The sequence below is a fragment of the Rhododendron vialii genome, chromosome 12a, assembly GCF_030253575.1.
Source record: "Rhododendron vialii isolate Sample 1 chromosome 12a, ASM3025357v1".
Taxonomy (NCBI): Eukaryota; Viridiplantae; Streptophyta; class Magnoliopsida; order Ericales; family Ericaceae; genus Rhododendron; species Rhododendron vialii.
Window position 1 is genome coordinate 19,346,739 of NC_080568.1, and position 21,527 is coordinate 19,368,265.

The following is a 21,527-nucleotide window of genomic DNA, read 5'->3' on the forward strand; positions in this document are numbered from 1 at the left end:
CCCACAGAATTATAAAAGGCTGGCTTTTCTCCGGCGCTGTCACCTCTCCTTGAATCTCACGTATGACGCATCAGTTTCGCTGCCTACAAATCCAAAATTAAGGGATGTTAAAAAAAAAAATGAAAAAACCCAAAATTAAGGCGGGCCGAGCTTTCCACCTTTTTGCTGGCCGCCAAAACCACCCCAATAATAAACCTAGTAGGGAAGTAATCCCTCCGTCCCAAAATATTTGTCCGGTCCGCAAAACGAGGACTTAAAAATAATGTATTTTTTTCAAGAAAAAATCCAAATTTTTTTCATAAATTAAAAAAATTCATCGATATCTAGTGAATTGTTGAAAAAAATTTAAATTTTTCTTGCAAAAAATATATTATTTTTACGTCCTCGTTATACGGACCGAACAAATATTATGGGACGGAGGGAATAGAATTTATGTTGTGTTTGCTCTTTTTGAAATGCATTTTTTAATAGATTTCCTCTAAATTTTTTATACTTTTAATTATTTTTCTTTCTATTTTTTTAACTTATCACTTCTACTATTTTTTTCGAAAAAGTGTTCTAAGAGCGTCTTCAGTTTTGACCCATTTTAAGACTCAAATTTAAAAATGGGGCAAAAATCACAAAAATCTCTCTCCAATCTTTGACCCAAACCCTTCCCCATTTTGGGTTTTACCCATTTTTTTGTCCAAATCTGAGACAACTTTTGCCTTGACCCATTTCTCCAACGGCCAGTTAGAGAGAGAAAGAGGGAGATGTGTAAAATTTGGATTTGATGGTTGGAGATGTGTCTACCAAAATGAATTTTTACCCAAAATTTGACTCAAATTTGAAAAAAAATATGGGTGAAGACTGGAGATGCTCCAAAAGACCATTATCAAAAACCTCCTCGAATCCCCACACCTTAATTCTCTCTATTTGTCTCTATCCAAAACACGTATACGTAACTCCTATATAAACAGTGCCACTACCCCAAGCAAGAGAGAGAAAGAGAGGAGAGGAGAGGGGAGAGAGAGAATAAAGCTGTGAAGAAGTGTCGGCGAGGAGAAGGAATATGGCGGTCGAGGAGCGAGTCGCATCGGGTGTGCCGCCGGACCACCTGCGTTGCGGTAGGATGTTCGGAACGTACCGGCAGTGTCCCGGTTGGAAGATGAACGGCAAGAGTTTGTGCGAGAAGCATATTCGCCTGAAGATGCTCGACAAAAACTCTTCATCTTCTGCTGTTTCTAGGGTTTCGAACGACCAGAGGAAGAGAAAGAAGGGGGAAAAAGAAGACGGAAAGGACCACCTGCGTTGCGGTAGGATTTTCGGAACGAACCGGCGGTGTCCCGGTTGGAAGATGAACGGCAAGAGTTTGTGCGAGAAGCATATTCGCCTAAAGATGCTCGACAAAAACTCTTCGTCTTCTGCTGTTTCTAGGGTTTCGAACGACCAGAGGAAGAGAAAGAGGGGGAAAAAAGACGACGGAAAGGATGAGAGAGACGCTGAAGAGAGTGGGAAAAAAAGAACAGTTGGACGGAAGAAGAAGAAGGTTGAGAAAGTTCCCAGAGGGAAAAATCCAGAGGATGGCGAAAGTAATGGTGGGAGAGGTAATTAGATTGGTTTATTTATTAGGACGAGAGAACGTAAGGAGTATTGTTTTTGTCTTTCGAAAAAAAGAGCAAAAAGTAAGCTTGTCAAACTACGGGACCTTTTAAGGATAGTTTAACTCTCTATAAAGTCGAGAAAAAGTAAGCACTTTTTGTGATTTTTTCAATGATGAGTTCCATTTTTCTGGAAAAAGTGCATGGTATCGACATCGCTTATCCTATCGAAAACATCTTTTTGGTTTATTTAAGCAAAAATTCACTCATAAACTTAGGTTGACTTCAGCTAAGTTTTTTTTGGTTTGCTCTTGTTTTGTTTTTATTTAAATTTTTTTAGGATTTGTTAGTTTTGCGCTTCACTTATTTGATTTTTTGAAAAATAAAAAATTATGATTCAAAAAAAAAAGCCCACAAAGTGCTTAACGGAATGCCACATTGTTGAATGAGAATAAATTTTACACGGACCCTCCGTGTATACGGGAGGGTCCGCCGAACCAATTACATGAAGACAGCTCAGCTTTTGCTGCTGAGTAAAAAAGACAAACGGCAAAAAAAAAAATTCATTTAGGATCCTAAAGAACAGAAACTTGATTATAAGAGTCATAAAGACAAAATTTAATTATGACACTTTAGAATAATATGATCAGAATAACAAGATCTTTGCACCGGTTCAAACGGATTGAAAATTAGAACACTTAACTTTTTAACCATATTTTTAAATAAATAAATAATCTAAAAAATTATGCACTCTAATTTTTAATCCGTTTGAATCGGTGAGAAAATTTGATCATATTATTCTAAAGAAACATAATTAATTTTATCTTTATGGCTCTCATAATAAGATTTTTGAACAAATTCAAACGGAATAAAAATTAGAGTGCATAATTTTTTAGATTATTTATTTATTTAAAAATATGGTTAAAAAGTTAAGTGTTTCAATTTTCAATCCGTTTGAATCGGTGCAAAGATCTTGTTAGTCTGATCATATTATTCTAAAGTGTCATAATTAAATTTTGTCATTATGACTCTTATAATCAAATTTCTGTTCTATAGGATCCTAAATGAAATTTTGTTTTGCCGTTTGTCTTTTTTACTCAGCTGCAAAAGCTGAGCTGTCTTCGTGTAATTAGTTCGGCGGACCCTCCCGTATACACGGAGGGTCCGTGTAAAATTTATTCTGTTGTTGAATATGTTACAGTACAGTGTAGTTCTTTATGAATTTTGTCCGAGAAAAAGCACCTTTCATGGTTGTGGTTGAGACTGGTATGTTATGCAGGTAAGAGAAAGGCTCGCTTGAAGCAAAATAGCTCGCGCGTCGGTGCTAGAAGGAAGCATTTCAGTACGGATGTAAGCTTATTTGTATGCATTCCCTCTCTCTCCGTAGGTGTTTTGTCCTCCCAAATATGTGACTAAAAATGAAAACCTTTTATCTAAATTTCCGAACAGGGGGGTTACGATAAATTCCAAATGTGCCATCAATGCCAGTGTACTAAGAGGGTGGTCCGGTGTCGCAATGTCATTCCCCAGAGCTCGAATCCAAGTACTGAAGAACATTGTCGCAATGTCATTCCCAAGAGCTCGAATCCAAGCATTGAAAAACATTGCCGGAAACGTTACTGTCCCCCTTGCATTGAGACATGGTAACCCTTTTGAAATTTCTATTGGCATTTAAGAGAAGTATCTAATAACCGTTTCTAAGAACTCCACTTATTGCTTTGATGTACCAAGTGAGATTAGCACTGTTATTTATGGTAGTATTATTCCTGTTTCAGTGCATAGACACATTAGCAGAGATGTAGAGTTTTTCGGCAAAATACAACTCATTTGAGGCATTGCTAATTACCAAATTGCTGCAACAAATGTATTTAGTTTTTACTAGTATGAATTGTTGCTTACTTTCTTGTATAGTGGGCATTTGTCAAATGACTAAGATAGCTTTCAAAAAAAAGCACTTACGTAATAGAATTGTATACTAGTTTGCTATCAGATTGTCCATTTTTTCCTTGGTAGAGTTATGCTTTAGGTCAGCTGGTCATTGGTCTTTTGAGTGCTGACTGATCCATATATTCCTACTTACCACGGTAAATGCATATCCTCAGGCAATCCCTCATGAATGTGTCTTCACACTTTCCTTTTCCCCTCTTTTGCTGCATGTTTTGTAGGTACCCTCGACTATCGGAGGATGCAATAGCCGAGAAATGCCCATATTGTCGTGGCAACTGCAATTGCAAAACTTGTTTGCGACGAACAGATGTACTCATGGTTGGTATTGGTAGTACCTGCCTTTGATCTTCTGCAATTGTACTAACCAAGTAGTTATTTTATTTTATTGTGAGTGACCTTTGGTTTTTTATTTCTTATTTTATTTATTTATTTATTTTTGTCTTGCTGCAGAGTACTGGAATTGCTGGAGTGCCCGACAGCAAGGATGAAAGGATTCATCGCTTGAATTATATGGTACATGTACTCTATCCGTTTTTGAAACAATTTGATCATGAACAAGAACTGGAAAAGAATATGGAAGCTAAGATTCAAGGTATGAGTTGCACATTAACCAGCAATAATTCACCATGATACATGTGCTGCAGTTATTGAGTAGTTTCACTCAGCGTTTCATCATTTCCATTATTTTAGGTTTTCGATGCTAGCAGTTATTGCTTGCCATGTATGTCTGTGCTACAAGTTAAAATGAGGACATTGGTATTGATTATCCATATGACTTGTGGTGAGTTCATACTATTGACCGAACGGGATTTTTGGTATTTAGTCCAAAACTACCCACCATTCAAGATAACTCATTTCCCTTACCTCGATGGACTAAATAGTAGTAGTATTTTTGGTATTTGTGTTGGAAACAAGTGGTATTTTGGCGTTAGTATGAGAACGAAAAATGTCGTGAACTCACCCTTAGAAGTTGGACCAGAACTTGGACAATTTGAATACGTGTATTGACTCTCTATTCTTGTCATTATTTACTTTCAGCCTTCAGGAAATGCAATAGGTAAGTTGCTGCCTATGAGTTTATGACATATGGTTCCTGGCCATAGGGCATATATGTGACGGCCGCCCACAATAAAGTCTTTAGTCAGAAATATTTTGTCCATTTGATGGCTTTTTGTACAGGATTGTCACCGTTGCATGTAGAGATACCGCAGGCTGTTTGTGATAAAGATAAACGTGTTTATTGGTATGATCCTTCCCTTGAATATTCGAAATTTGGAAACCTTACCTGTATTTAATATTGTGATGTCACACTTTTCATTGCAGCAACAACTGTAGAACCTCTATAGCAGATTTTCACAGAAGCTGCCCCAATTGCAAATATGATCTGTGCTTGACTTGTTGTCGAGAAATTCGAGAGGGTTGCCTCCGAAGTGATCGCGATGAGATTGTGGTGCGTTATTTTGACAGAGGGGAGTCTTACTTGCATGGAGGAGAACCTCTTATCTCACCAGATCAAATCAATTCTTCTATTTCATTTGATAGTAAGCCAAAACCTGAGTGGAAAGCAACAGAAACTGGTTGTATACCTTGCCCACCGGAGGAAATGGGTGGTTGTGACCATGACCACTTGGACTTGAAGAGTATTTTTCCAGAAAGTGTTTCCGAATTAAGAAAGAAAGTTGAAAAATTAGTCAAAACCCAGATATTTGCCAAAGTGCCAGGAGTTTCTGAAGAGCACTGCTCTTGTCTGAAAATGAATGGTGAGGTAGATGTTGGTAATGGCAAACTTCGTCAAGCTTCTTCTAGAAAAGATGCCAAGGACAACTATTTGTACTGCCCTTTGACAAGTGATATTCAACAAGGGGATCTAGAGCACTTCCAGAGTCATTTGGTCACGGGAGAGCCAGTAATTGTTCGGAACGTCCATGAATTTACAAATGGATTGAGCTGGGAGCCGATGGTAATGTGGCGTGCATTCCGTGAATTAACACGTACCAAAGGTTCCAACTCAGATGTGACGGTGACAGTAGCTGATTGTCTTGATTGGTGCGAGGTAAGCCTTCTAAAGGTACTACTTTGTTGAATTCCTTATGAGGGCATATTACTTTCATAATGCCAAAGCACTACGTCGTCCATTTATTCTTTTGTCAATGTACCAGACATTAGACAAATGGGATTAGACTGTAAGGAGTTTGGTTTATCAATATCTTGAGAACAGTGTACAATGGTTTAAGGGGATCTGATCCACAACAACAATATACTTGATCTATTAGTCTTATTTATGTTGTGAAACTGTCCATGTCCTGTGGTTTGGTTCTATAAAAGAACTCTGTTTTTACACTCGTATTAGCTACTTCTTTTAGCCGTGGTCGTCGCCTTTTTTGAATGTTTAAGTGGTGGCTCTAATTTCACTACCTACCTATGTGGGATAGACACGATTGTACATGAGTGTGCAAGCAAATATTTGAATACATCAATTTGTACACGTCGCTCAGGAATATCTGTTCTGTGATTTTTTGGTTTTGTCTAATAAAAGCGATTACTTGATGTGCAAATGAAAAAAATAGTCCAATAGATGCACCACAAATAACTGGTTGCTTACTCTGGAACGGTGCTAGATTAGAATGACGTAGCTAAAGTGGCATTAGTGGTTGCTTACTCCGAAGTAAATTATTTTGGTTTTTATTATTTTGGACCTGTGGCATTAGTGGTGTTCTTTATGGTTCATTTTGATGGCACAATTGGGATGTCCGTCACATGAAGTGGGTGACTTCATATTGTACAAATACGAAATATTTGTAAATGGTTTTTTGTCTACTGACGCTTGGATGCACGCTGTTGTACAAATATAGAGAGTACTAACCAAGTGGTTAAATATATCTCTAGGTGAGCTTGTTTGCAAGAAACCAATAATTTGCACTAAAAGGTGGAATGTGATGCAGACCTGACCTCCATTTTACCCAATTCAAAGGTATCTTGCACTGGTATTTATGGGTGACCCCTATTAACATGTGTCTGGTGCATGTGACATACAGTAGAACTAAGCTCCAATGCAAATTTAAGTGACCTGTCTTTTCTGTTTCTTTTCTCTCACTCCATTGCGAGTAAGTAACATGACATCATATATTGTTCTTTTAGCAGTTCATTTAGGTAAGGGTGGAATAACTCTCATATGAATCAAAGGTTAGGGCATTGATTTAACTTGCCTTTGGTTGCTCTTGTGTCATTCTTTTAAATGAAAAGCTGTTTGGGCTTATTTCTTGGGAGGGTAGAAATAAGGTGAGTTAAAGAGAGGGTAAAGGGAAGAAGCTAACGTTGAAGGGTGTTCAAGTAATTGGCTCCAGGCAATTGGGACTTCAGTTGCACGAAGTGGGGCAGGAGAAGCTCCTCATCGTGGAAGTGCCAGGAGAGCAGTTATGAATGTATTTAATAACATAAACCTACTGATTAAGTTAGTCTTTTACATAGAGCCCAAGCTACAACCAATTAATCAATTTCCAACCATTGAAGATTCTCATTTAGGCGATCCCTGCACCTAAGAATTGGAGTCAATTGCAAATACTTTTTCTTTTCACCCAAATATAAGTAAATCTTATGTTTTTGCAAAGTACTTAGCGTAAATTTGAGTAATGCTTTTTTTTTTTTTAAAGTCTTATCGTGCTTTATATTTTCTCTTGCTTGGTTCCACTTTTCTTGTTTCTTTTGGGTTTCATAGGCTTGAGAGGCTCTATCCTAGTTGGGAACTCGCTTCTTTCTCAATTTGGGGCTAGGTTCCTAGAAGGTTTTGACTTGGGGAGGTGCGGTTCTAGGGTGGATCTATTTGCCCGACAAGAGGATCCTGTAACTATGTGTTGAGATGAAATTATATAAGCAATCCTCATCTAGATGACCAATTGAAGAGTAGAGAACAAATAATGAACTTTGGGTTGTTTGAGATTTAGTTTTGCTTCCAATCTCCTACTGGCTATGTCCTAGGCCCAAACAATGCTGATGAAAAGCATTATGGTTTTACAAAAAACAGAAATCATGGTAGGTAGAGGTTTGTATTACTCTTTCTCTCTCTCTGCCTTTTATATAAGAACCAGTCTACTGGCACAGCAAATCTGTGCACAAATTGTGCACAGATTTCTATGTGGGGCCCACTACGGGTCCCACACAAGTGATTTGTGCACAGATTTCTATGTGGGGCCCACTACGGGTCCCACACAAGTGATCCAAGCCATTCATTATGTTTAAAACATTTTTTTAAGGGCCTCTACGAAAAATCAGCTCAATCCGATACCTATAAGTGCTTGATTTAATCATCTAACTTTTCATTCAAGTTTTTAGAGAATGACAAGTTAGACGATTAGATCAAGTACTTCTAGGTATTTGATTGAGCTGATTTTTTGCGGGGGCTCTTGAAAAAATGTTTTAAACATAATGAACGGCTTGGATCACTTGTGTGGGACCTGTAGTGAGCCCCATATAACAATCTGTGCACAGATTTGCTGTGCCAGTGGACTTTCTGTTTATATAAGGATGTTGGGTATCATGGTATTCTTTTCACTTCAATTTATCATGTGGTTGCTATTAGTGGATAGCAAGAGTCTTTTTGACATAAATTGACTTATAAATGCGCAGGCCGAAATAAACATTCACCAATTCTTCAAAGGGTATTTAGAAGGTCGATATGATAGAAATGATTGGCCTAAGATGCTCAAACTGAAAAATTGGCCCCCATCTAACTTGCTGGAGGAACGTTTACCACGCCATGCTGCAGAGTTCATTCTCGCCTTGCCATATTTAGAGTACACACATCCCTGTTCCGGTATTCTTAATTTGGCTTCAAAGTTGCCTAAGGATGCATTGAAACCAGATCTAGGTCCAAAAACCTATATAGCGTATGGATTCTCCGAAGAGCTTGGACGTGGAGATTCTGTGACCAAGCTTCATTGCGACATGTCAGACGCGGTATGCAATGTCAAGTTGAATGTTGATAGGCTACTCAGTTTATTTTTTTGTTTTGTTGACGAGTTCAAGCGTTATAGTTCATCTTGGAAAATGATTGCCCACTTTGTCTACAAGTTGTTTCCAACCGCTGCCTTTATGTTTTTAAATCTATCAGTAGCTTCTTGGAAAAGATTCCTGAGATAACTGTTGCATTTTCCTTCTAATGGGAAAACATTGGAGAAACATATTAGAGAGGTTTCGAGAGACCTTGAGGAGTCTGGCTTGGTTATAGAGGAGAATATGTACAGAGTTGGTTCCTGTTGTGGAGGAGATGAAAGCCAAGCAAGATTTAATTTGCTTCTTTCTTTTATTTAAGCTTTTTGAACTCATAAACACCCTGGGTCTAATATATCCCTTGTTTGAAGGAAATTCAAAGATGATGCTATCAATCCAAAGGAACAAGCTTCTTAGACTAAGGGATATAGCTTAACTATGAACTTGATGTTCTAATTTCTAATCCTCTTTGCGAATAGATTATCAAATCCCTTTTTGTATTTGTGGTGAAAGGTGATGTTTGACGGAAATCCAAAGGAGCTGGCACATTCTTCTATTAAGATTCTTTTTCTGATTTTGGCTTTTGATGGTACTTATTGGTAGATCATAGGCCCCCTTAAAAACTGGTTTCTCTTCTTACAGTGGGAAAAGTACTTTGCCGATGCCTAGGGACTTCGACTTCTTTTTTAGGAAACTCATTCCAGTTTTTGAAAGAATAAAAAAAATGTTATAATTAAGAGATAAATTGTTAGATTTATTATTTAGAAATGTTGATATTTTATTATTTTGAGATGCATTGATAAAGAGATGTAAATCATGCCTTCCTTACCTCTTCCACACTGGGCAGTGTGGTTTGCACCTCTTTTACTAGAGACATTCTTTGTAGCTAGTGCTGACATTTCCATTGGCTTATATTGGAGTTCGTAATTCTTTCATGGGGGTTGGGCTGTGTAGGGAACTGTTTGAATTCATTGGCATTGCCAACACTTTCTCTCTGTGGCGATAAGTGTTGGGAAGTCCTTAATAGGAGAAAATGATGGAGTGAATAGGAACCTGTCATGGGTGAGGCTTTGGTATATAAAGGGGCTTTGTTTGATGTTTCTCTGGATGTGGACGACAAATGGGTATTTTATTTCCGAGAAAGTTACTATATTCTTCAGGTTTCTTGAAATTTTCTTATTTAGTTCCAATCTGGGCGGAAGTGTTAAGCCATGAACAGCTTGGATTTTTGTTAAACAAATTGGAGTTTAATGTTTTCGCCAAAGTGTCTGAAGATATTTCACAGAAGGGGAAGGGGACGATTTCTTCAAAGAACGGGAACTTAAAATGTGGAGGATTTAGGATCGGCAGAGGCATGTGGAAGAAGGCATGTATGAGCTTGATTTGGTGGAAGAGTTTAAGGAGGAATTAGTGAAGAAGCATCCTGACATTGAATTGGCTGCTGTGATGGGAAAACAGGTGGTGAGACAGATGAAGAGAGAGCACTAGGCTTGAACTATTCTATCTTTACATATTATTAGGAGGGTTGTTTTCGTGTTGAAATTTTCTTTAAGTCTGTATTTTTTTTTCTGTTTCCGCAGTTTGTATTTGGGTTGATCTTGGCACTTATCTAATACGATATCCTATTCTCGTGGATAGAAAAAGAGAAAACAACCAGCAATATGGCAATGCCATTAGAAAGCCAAGAAGCACGGACATAGATACGGGATACGGACACAACATGACACAAACACATGGACACGTCATTTCTCCAAAAATTAGGACACAGACACGTCGGGGACACGTCAAATGTAAAGTGTATTTGTATTTGTATTATAGAGGTATGTAATGATTTCATATAAATGTTGGAGACGTTTTAATGTGTCCTTGACGTGTTCCAAGAGTGTGGCCAACATGTCCTAGAGTATCCACAATGTGTCTAACTGAAAGAAATATAATAAAATCATTAAACAATTATTTAGGCATGTCCAGTACGTGTCTGGAGAGTGTCGTATCGTGTCCGTGATCGACACGTGTTGGACACGGATACGTGAGGTCGGTAGACAGTTAGAAAGGATAAAAAAGAATTTTGAACGATTGGGTGTCCAATTGAAATCCCAGAATTTTACTTCTAGAGAAGGAACAAAGAAAATTATAGAGATAGAAACTACACTTTTTCAGAGATGCCCAGGGCAGCTGAGGTTCTGAAATCAGAAAAGGAAAAAAATAGCCAAGAAGTGATAGGTCGTTGTAGATCTAATTCGTATTCCTGTGTTAACATATTTGATCACTTAGGCCTAGGGGAACTCTCCGTAGTCAGTGACTTGATGCTATTGCCAAGAAGTGATCGATAATCATATTTTCTGTTGCTTTACTCTCATTAATTGATATGCAGATATCCTTGGTTAGTCCTATTTCTCTAGGAAAATAAGATTCACTCTAGCTTTCCATGATACAGTTATCATATTTGCTGTACATCAGTGCCCTTAAATAAAAAATAGTACCATATAGTCAATGTGTTGATTTGGTGATCTTGATTTCAGTGTGAAATGTTTATTTTTCTTCTATATATTGACTTAAATATCGAATGTTGTTACACTACATTAGGTGAATGTGCTGATACATACATCAGAAGTGAAGCCTACTTCTCACCAGCTTTCCAAGATAAAAAAACTAAAAAAGAAGCATGCTGACCATGACCTAGAAGAAATCATGGGTACTGGCTGTGCAGACAATAATGTGAGAAGAAAGGGGAGACAGGGGACAGGAGGTGGTTGTGGGAAAAAGATGGCGGGGAGGAAATTGTCAAATGGATTGGGTATTAAGTCAGAACATTTTCGCAATGAGGATGCCAATGCTGCCAATTTTCAGGAAGGGGGAACTAGAAATAAAACAGAGGAGTGGAGTCCAGGGGAGAATAATACTGTTCATCCTAATAATTTGCAAGTTGATTCTATTTCTGAGAAGAATTGGAATGAATTGGAGACAGCAGATGGAGGTGCTGTTTGGGATATTTTCCGGCGGCAGGATGTTCCCAAGCTGGGGGAATATCTTAAAAAGCACCATAAGGAGTTCAGGCACCTGTATTGCAATCCAGTACCACAGGTAAAGAAAGTTCTTCCCTGAAGTTTGTGCATGTGATAACTTACTCTTGCATTATAATCACCACATTTTTGGAGTAAATGCACTCCAAACAAATACTCCCTCCGTTCCTAAATGAGAGTCCCTCTTTGGAATTTCAACTTTTTTAGGGGACATGTAATCAATACACCTACTTTCCACCATTACCCCTATATTCTTCCTATTGTGCACCATTTGTATTCAAATAAGAGGGACACTTTTGGAATTTTATCAAATTTCCACTTCTATTTTTTGGAATGGGACAATCATTTTGGAATATCCCAAAATGGAATAAGGGACTCTCATTTTGGAATGGAGGGAGTAGTAAAAAATATAGTCTAAGTAGAGATTGATGCACAGTAGTTAACAGTTAGGTGCATTTGTTCTGTGTTCCATGTGGAGGAATGATTATTGCATCTATTAGTAGTTTAGTATGTAGTTCAGCAAATCCATTACTTCTGTTTTCTGTAGTTTTCGTAGCATTGTTCTGTTGAATGAGATTCTGATACGAATTTCAAATTTTAATTTGTTAAATTGTAACCAGTAATTGTTGGCAAGAACGGGAGTGGGAAATAGTCAAAGCTATGCTGCACCAACACTCCTATGTGTTCGCCGTATCTGTGTCAAGCATGCAGGTGATGCCAACACGCGCGGGACACGTGGGGATACTTATGTGAGAAACCAAGTCCAATTAGTTACATAAAGTTTACCTTTGGGACATGCCATGTCCTCATGGCGTCACCTTGTAATATAAAGTTATTTGAAGCATAAAAAATTATATAAAAACTTGTCACTTATGCATCTTGGTTTGTATGCGTGATAGGTCGATCATCTCCAACAGTGTTAGTTTTCATTTGTGGTGCTAAGGCTTTCATTAGTTTTGGTTGGTAGCCATTTACTTAGAATTCCCTTGTCACGTGTTTGTATATATGCCCATGTCCTTATTTTTGTCTTAGTCTGTGCTTCTTACAGTCGAAGTTATTGGATCCAAGGGGAAAAAACTAATCCATATGGCTGGCTCCTAGTAACTTGAGAAGCGTGCATTTAGTTGTGTAGATACGGAACAATAAAATTGTATGATGAACTTGAATTGGGCCTTTTAGGATTAGGTTTTACATGCGTAATTTAGATTGGATTGAAAGTAGCAGGGTTGCAGTGTGGAAATTGAGTTCCTACAACTACTTGGATACGCTCAAACCTGTGCTTGATGCATTTATCAACCAGGCTGAGAAGCTCAAACCTTAGTTCGATCCCATCAAAACTGGATTAAGCCAAAGCTGACTAATGTGTTTGAATTGGATTTACATTTGTATGCCAGAAAAATTGGGTAACTTTCTTTGCTAACTTCGATGAGGTAAACGTTAAATTATACCCTTTTAAACAGTCTAACCTGTTAGGGAACTTAACTGGTGGTTAAATTTGTATAATGGCATGCAGATTTTGTCATGTTGTGTGTTTATAGTAGAAAGTTCGGCCCTCTTCAAAGATAAATTTTAGTTTAGATGATTTAGATGATAGAATGAGTTTAATGATTGTCATTGATTATATGATCACTGAAGTGATGTCCTGAAGACGTGAAATACAACGAGATGTATTTATAGCAGATATGGAAGTTGGCATTCGTGGGAGGCTCAACCGAACCCTTACTGTTATGACAATGATTGAATAGTGCTCGGAAACAGGATAAAGGGCAGACATGAGGACCCCACATGTTAGATCCTATGTTTTGTCCCTCAATGATTATGAGGTTTTGGCAGGTGGGGTAAAGTTCAACGCATCTACCATTTAATTGCAATTGCTGGTTCAAACTGAGCAAAAAGAGCATTAGCATTTAACTGCAATTATCATTTGGTTTTAAATATTTTGGTCGTATACTGAATTGTGCACAAGGGAATTCCAAAATTACCGTTGTGCATAGTTGTCAAATTGTGAATCAAAATGGTAAAAAGAAATTTCCGTTCTCTTAATCTAGAAGTGTAAAGTTTCGGTAAGATGTTTGTATGGCAAGAGATGTGGATCCTAGGCTTCGAGAGCCGGTTTAATATGTGATCTTATGGAGGTTACTGGTTAAGCTTTAGTATATGCCGAATTGACTATGCAATAAATTGGGAATAGTAGGAAACAATGATCAAAATTTAATTTAAAATGTTAAATCGAAGAACATGCAATGATTATTAGGCTCAACAAGATTCTCGCAACTTGTGTAGTTATTGCTCACTTAGGATATCATGTTGTGTAAAAGAAGATTCGGCTAATCTCATCTTACCTGGCGTTATCCACCTTAATGACAATAGAAATTCATCGGTGTCATTAATATTAGCTCTAAACTTTTTCAGAATATGTCTCTGACGTTTTCAGAAAAAACACATTGCAAAATGATTGAGAACTAGTCTCATTCCGATTAAATACTGTAACCACCAGATGATCAACAAATAGGCCACGTGTTGGCCTTATTAACACTAAAGAGCATATGAGCATATGAAGTTAATGTTCTTGCTTTTCCTTAAAAAAGGGGGTAAAAAGCTTTTCGAGCTTGTCAGATGTGACAGTTTCAAGAGTTTCTTGAAGCATAAATTGTCAATGGAATGGTGAATAGAACAGTGATGGTACGATTCACGACAGATTCTATCCCATGTCAACTTATATGCAGATTTTGTATTGGTTGTTGATGAATCATGAAGCGAAGAGCGAGTTGTTCAATTTGAAAAACTATGCTTTTAATAGGCTGACTTCAAACTTATAATGATGGTGGCTCCAAGTAATATTTTGAATATCATTGTCAATACTCAATAGCATCATTTGCAGGTTATTCACCCTATTCACGATCAGGCATTCTACTTGACCTCGCATCACAAATGGAAGCTAAAAGAAGATTTTGGTTAGTTTGTTATTTATTGAAGCTTTGTAGACCTGTATTCTTCTTTATAAATTTCTTATTTTCTCGTAGTAACATATTTTGGTGCATAATAAAGGAGTTGAACCTTGGACATTTGTGCAAGAACTTGGAGAAGCAGTCGTCATACCTGCTGGATGTCCTCATCAAGTTAGAAACTTTAAGGTATGCGGGAATTCACAAATGGTACTTTCAGAAACTTTGTTCAAGAAATAGTTTTAGTGTAATATGCTGCCAATACAGGATTGGCAGACTCCTGCATGTGTTTTTACCTTACAAGCATTGGTTTTTCCTTCATTGATGGACCTTTTTTGGAGGTAGGTGGCTCCTTCTGTGCAAATAGTATTGCACACGTTGCTCATTTCTAAATGGCAGCCATATAAAAGCATCTAAAAGTGTTGTAAACCCGAGCCACCTCCCATGCAACTTGATGGTAGTTAAATTCATCTCAAAGGACACACTAGAGAGAGTTGCATTGAATCTTCAGCAGCTATGTAGCACAGACACGGACATGGTGGGGGATGCGGCAAATATATATATATATATATATATATATATATATATATATATATATTATCATAATTGTAAGCCAGTGCTATTATACCAGTACACACACATATATGCAGTAACAATTTATATACAGAGATGCATACACTTTTTTTATATGTAAGATCGTGCTATTATACCAGTACACATGTATGCGGGCGCGCACACAAATATATGTAAGATATACACTCATATAGTGAGCGGCAAAGATAAATACATCAAATATATACCAATACATACATACATATATGTAAGTGTGTGTGTGTGTGTGTGTGTGTGTGTGTGTGTCTATATATATATATATATATATATATATATATATATAGAGAGAGAGAGAGAGAGAGAGAGAGAGAGAGAGAGAGCGCTCTTCAAGGATGGTGGTGACGTCAGTTATAGATTTTGACGGTTTCCTGCTTTGATTGAGAGTCTCCTTCGAGCGATGTGTTTTCTCGATAATTTAGGATTGTTTATATGGGTTTGATTATTAGAAAACCCAAACATTTGATAACATGTTTACCCCCCAAAAAATTGCAAAAGGTTACACTTCTACCCCCGCTGTGTCCCCAAACGTGTCCCAGTCGTGCCCCGAACGTGTCCCTGCCATGTCTCCTCGTGTCCCCCTCAAAAAGTTTTTTTAATTTAAGGGACATGCCACATGGCGTGTCCTTATGTGTCCCCGTGTCCAATACGCGGATACAGAGACCTATAGGAGTGTCAACGCTTTATAGTTCTGCAGTCTCTCCACTGAGGAGTCAAGCAACCTCCAACTTTGGACTCTTTTATCAAAGTGATCAAATAGGTTGCTTGTGTGCTTAATGTAATGTTAGCCATTAGGTGCATCCCTAAATGTACCAAAAATCGCGTCAGACACCCAAACCCAGGGAAAGAGTAGGGGTTTTGTGTCATACATGTGAAATAGGACATTTATCCAACAACATATTGTAATGCAGGTTTTTGTCACATTTACGTCGACCTCTTACATTGTGCGAGTCTGTCACTTATTGTCACGAATACGTCGAACTCTTACATTGTGCAGAAAATGGTCTGTCACCTTATGGAAGCCATTTTACCTTACAAATAAAAAAGTAAATTAAGAAATACTTACGATAAATACATATCCACAGTCAACTCCTGTTCCCCAGTCCTTATAAAATGGCCTTCAAGTGTTTGTAGTTTGAAGTAATAGATGCCTATATAGATGCTAGTAAACCTGGTCTAACTTTCTTTTCAGGATGTAAATAAGTGCGATTTAAAGTCATTGTTTGTGGATTGGTTGGTTGATATTATTTTAAGATGTCATGCATATACGCATGCTTGAATGAGTCTGTATGGCTTTATTTAAGTTCTGGCTTTCATCATTTTGTGGCCCGCTATGTATTGTTTCTTTATTTATCGGTTGGGCGTTTATATCATTTGCAGTCATGTATAAAGGTTGCTCTCGACTTCGTGTCACCTGAAAACATAGTAGAGTGCATTCGTTTGACTAATGAATTTCGTCTTCTTCCTAGAAACCATTGTGCTAAGGATGACAAACTAGAGGTATGGTTTCTTATTTCTTGTATTAGATTGCAGATTATGCTGCTTTTTATTGCTATTTCTTCTCGTCATTGTTCATCAAATGCTTTTTTGTAGTTTTCTGGGCACAAGTAGGGGTAGATAATGAGATAATTTGAACAATAAAATGTGCCCACTCAGAAGTATTTTTTTCTAGAGAATTTCGTTTATTGTAATAACTAATAAGGGCCCAAAACCATGAAACTGTAAGGTTGGAGAAAAGAAACCGCAACCCGGAACTTAATACTGGCTGGTATTGTACGCTATAGATAATGTAGCTTTCCAGATAATTTAATGTAAGTGCCTAAATTTGACTAGATGACTCAAGAGCTAAGAAACATGGATGCAGTTAAGGATACGGACACTGGCACATGCACAAACATGGACACAGGATATGAGACATGTTAATTCTAAATTCACGGGGACACGGACACGGTGGGGACATGACAATACATGTGTATATGTAATAGGATAGTAATGTAGTTATTCATCTGAGTATCTAACCGTTCCACTTAGAAACAACCAAAAACAATTTGTGTCTTTACGATACTTACTTTTTCCCTTTTAGAATATGATAAGTTATGGGAGGGTTTCCTTTGGTTGAAATTTCTCATATGTACGTTTCCTTGTAATTTTTGAATATGATATTTTTGTTTTGACCCCCAGAATAAGCTTTCAATATCATAAATTGTTCAGTGTCATGTTTCCACCCTTGTCTAATTTGCTACATGGTTGTCTTTGACGTGTCACTATCCCCTACTTAAAATTAATAACATTTACTGGACACGCAAGCTGGTGTCCCTGGGGTCCTCGGCGTGTTCGACACGAATACAGCAGGCATGTAGTTAGGCGTGTCGGTGCTTCATATGTTAAGAGTAAGTTAACCACCAACACATGGAAGCAGGTAAAGAAGTTGCACGCCACTCTTCTGCAGTACATTTTACTCCTCGATATCTCCAAATATCTTCTGCGTTGCTTCTCAAGTGCTCTTTAGTCTTTACTGTAAGGTGATAATTGTTGTGCCTATTTCATTCTGGTTTGAGCAGGTAAAGAAGATATCTCTTTATGCTTTGAAAGAAACTGTGAAAGATCTGGAGCAGCTCACACGGTCTGTATAAGCTTAGAAATTATTTGTTATTATTTTTTCGATGCTTGTTGCATGCTCTACAATTTGCTTGCCTCCGAAGCCACAAGATTCTTTCTTGAATTATTCCCCATTTTCTTGGTCCCTTTGGGTATCCCAACTTATTAAAGAGGATCATCATTGCACTTGTCATATTTTTATTTTCTTGTTTTATCCTTCCAAGTCTTTTAGGAACATCATCATTACCTTTTCTTGCTGATGGTATTAATTTAAAAAACGAAGGGTAAAAGAATAAACTCATCAACTTTTACCATTACATTTGAACTGGGACAATCTGTTTCGGACAACAAAAAGTGCCAAAAGGAACAAATAGGGACGGAGGGAGTATTATCATTCTTGCTCCCCGACGTTATGTGCTAGAATAGGAACCATTTCCCGTGAGTGCGAATTTGTTCACCCTCACTTTGATTGGTGGAAAACGTGTTAGGTCCATGGGATCATTACACTTTTTGGTAAAAATGAGACCAGTTTGTGGTGGGACCCACACTTTTTCCACCAATTGTTCACCCTCATTTAGTGAGGGTGAACAAACTCGCACTCATTTGTCATGGGATTGGATGCTCTCAATGTACTTGTTTGCATAGGAGAAAATTTTAAGGACAATAGAGGTTCTTTTAATGTAAAAAGTAGTCATTCCAACTTATGCCATTTGCATCTAGCGGGATTTTATTGGTGGTGTTCTTCAATTCCTTTCCTAGCTTAGTTCAAGTGGTATTCTGGATTTTCCATACTCTACCTTGGCCTTAAAAAGACCGCCACCTTTGGCATTATCTGATGTGGCAAGTGTGCTTTAAGTTCCTCTGAAGTTCTCTGAGGAAAAAGGAGCAAAAGAAGAGCTTCATAGAGGCTTTCCTTGGTTGTATGAATATGTAGTGCGGACAGTGTTAGAGCTTCATAAGTCAGCTTTCCTTTCTTGGTTGTGTGGACTACGATTATAGGGTGCAAACATAACAGATTTGATGCATGGCACCTGTACCCGTGTACTTAATTTCTTTTGATGTTTATACAATCGATAAGATAACAAGGGGATTTGAGCCCCGTTGGTAGTTTAATGGTATCGGCTTTAAAGGCTGGTTGTACCTAGTAGTTTAATTTCCATCTTGGTCTGTTAACTGACTGCTGTCTTCAAGGTTTGAGATGCCAAAAGTTCAGGCATCATCACAGAAAACTGCAACATCACGCCTGCATTCATTTCATCGGTCAGAAGATTCCCTCCTTTTTCCCCGGCATCAACTCTATGTTCCGTCCGATTGACTTTCATTCCTTGACAATAATCCAAGTCCGTTGCATGGTTAGGATCCAGGAACAATCAGAACTTTAAGAAAGCATACTCTGCTTTCTTAAAGTTTTGCCTGATTGTAATTCTATGGAGGAAGACGCTTTCATGAATTGGATCAGGAAATAATGGAGAGGATAGAAATTATACATGTAGAAGAGTTTTGCCAATATCCCCGTGTTAGCTAAATACTTTGGGCTACATTGTCTCCCTCCACTTCTTTTTTTCCCCTTCCGCCCCCTTCTAAACCTCCTAGGCTATTGCCTTTCTAGATACTTAGGTGGTGCCCAGATTGTGGGCTATTTTGTGGCCCATCTTGGATTGAATTGGATAAGATTGAGGGGGTGTTAACTGTTTTAGGGGTACTAAGCAAGGTTCTGAATACCGTACCGGCTTAGGTAAGTTTTGCCACTACCGGTACCGGTCAAATACCGGTTACTGTCCCGGATTTTGCGCTACTTCCATTACATATATTATAAAACAAATTATTTTCCATACCCCCAATTAATCATAACATAAACTTTCACTAGACCAAAATCTCTACAATTAATAAGCAAGCTCAGTTTTTGACTCCTATATTTTGCACCATCAGATTCACAAAAATGGAGGACTTTTGTGTTTAAAAAAAATTGAGGGCTGTGATTTGCAAATCTGCCATATTATACAGCTGTGAAACACTAGAGTAGAAAAAATATCAGGAGTATCGAAAAAAGTATACTGTACTTCTCTTTCCTCCAAGAGTTCTTTCTTTCTCTAGATCTGTACCTGAAAACGAAGAGGGGAAGAAGAAAAGGAAAAAGAATGACGGCAGGGTTGCCGGTCAACTTGTCTCCAGCGATTCCTCTCTTTTCTCTCCGACAATCTTCTACCACCGATAGTGTCTTAGTTGGTAGTGTTGCCAGAGAAACTAGAGTTGTTGGATACCTCGAATCCAGTCTATGCTTCTTACCGGACGGAATTGACGGTACCAGCTTCCCGGCTGGAATTTCCCGAAATCTCCGGTACTCTCCGGTAAGCACCAGTATTGGGACCGGAACGGAATTTGGGGTAGATGTTACCTGTTACTCATAGAAATGGTACGTACTAGCTGGTACAGAACGGTATCTAGACTTTTTTGGACTGAAAATGGGAGCCAGTTGTCGGCACCTCTTTTTTGGACTTATTTTGGCCCGTGATGGAATGAATATTTTGGGGCTACATCTACATTTGGGATGTTAAGGGCTGTTTTTGTGTAAAAAGTTACACATTCACTAGTGATGCATTCACTTTTGATCCTTTGCATTCTACTATCTTCCATCCTGTCATTTTTTATTCTTGTACTTTCATTGAATTACGTGAGTGATCTATTAATTGCCATGCTTGAGTGTAGCACTTGGTATACTGGGAATTATTGCATCGAGAAAGCAAAAACAAATTGTAACAAAGGAAAGTGATAAATTAGAGTGGGATTGTTCCTCCCTAGTGTGCAATGGTTGTACTCAATTGGCCAAGATGTCATACTTGTGGCGAGGTCACAACTGCTGGAAATGAAGAAGATACTAATAATAATTGAAGAAATGGACACTTCATGTACCCTTTTTGCTTTTCAAATTTGGATTAATTGTATTAGTTGGACTTAGAGGTATGAATCTTGTTTGGTGGTACTATATGTTTGCTATCCCATGGTTGGCTATGAACTTGCTATGAGTTCAGTTGTTTATGATCATTGTTATATCTATGCAATGGAAAAGATCATTGTTATATTAAGAATGTTGCTTCACAGTATCACTCGTTCCTCCCTAGTGTGCAACGGTTTATGACTTGCATTTCAGCTCATGCATTATGGGCTTTGCAGGACTGCTTAAAGGAGCAAGGCATCTTCCCGGAGTGTTCTCAGATGCTGTAACTACATGCTTTGCCATTTTGGGGTCATGGTCTGGGCTTGTATCTTTTTGCTATGTTTTGCCTCTTTTGGGAGACTCAATCTCCTAGTATCAGTTTACTATTTCAACTTGTTCAATTTTAGGGTAATCGTAATAGGGAGAAAACCCATTAGAGTTAATTTCATTCAACGTAAAATATATATGTACAAGCTGTATAATAATTACACTACGGTCCTAGATACTTAAACTAATTACATGATAAGACACATAATTGCACTAGATACAAATAGATCCATCATCTAACACTCCCCCTCAAGTTGGTGCGAAGATATCAATCAAGCCCAACTTGAACACAATAGGATGAAAACTCTTGCTACCCAGCCCTTTTGTGAATATATCAGCTAACTGATCTCCAGATCTCACAAACGGCATATATATCAAACCCTCATTCAACTTTTCCTTGATAAAGTGTCGATCAATCTCTATGTGCTTTGTTCTGTCATGTTGAACGGGATTATGAGCAATGCTAATGGCAGCTTTATTGTCGCAGTAGAGTTTTATTGGAACACTGTAAGCAAATCCCAAATCAAGTAACAAAGTTTGGAGCCACAAGAGCTCGCAAACACCATGAGCCATAGCT

At 37.9% G+C, this 21,527-nt stretch overlaps 1 protein-coding gene across 7 annotated transcripts; it reads left to right on the forward strand.

Moving 5' to 3' along the window:
* Positions 1–973: 973 nt before the first annotated feature.
* Positions 974–21,000, forward strand: LOC131309968 (lysine-specific demethylase JMJ26-like). 7 transcript variants are annotated; one of them, XM_058336708.1, is made up of 15 exons: positions 974–1,586; positions 2,860–2,930; positions 3,030–3,089; positions 3,138–3,223; positions 3,746–3,845; positions 3,978–4,119; positions 4,707–4,770; positions 4,851–5,595; positions 8,151–8,480; positions 11,100–11,597; positions 14,418–14,490; positions 14,585–14,670; positions 16,471–16,590; positions 17,652–17,713; positions 20,860–21,000. In XM_058336708.1, the coding sequence occupies exons 1-15, from the start codon at positions 1,052–1,054 to the stop codon at positions 20,867–20,869; spliced, it is 2,982 nt and encodes a 993-aa protein (XP_058192691.1). In that variant the 5' UTR covers positions 974–1,051; the 3' UTR covers positions 20,870–21,000. The 7 variants fall into 7 exon arrangements, 6 of the variants coding, with proteins under 6 accessions (XP_058192691.1, XP_058192688.1, XP_058192690.1 ...); XR_009195068.1 differs by lacking the exon at positions 20,860–21,000 and adding an exon at positions 14,749–14,822 and having other exon boundaries at positions 3,030–3,223; positions 17,652–17,686; XM_058336705.1 differs by having other exon boundaries at positions 3,030–3,223.
* Positions 21,001–21,527: the final 527 nt, after the last annotated feature.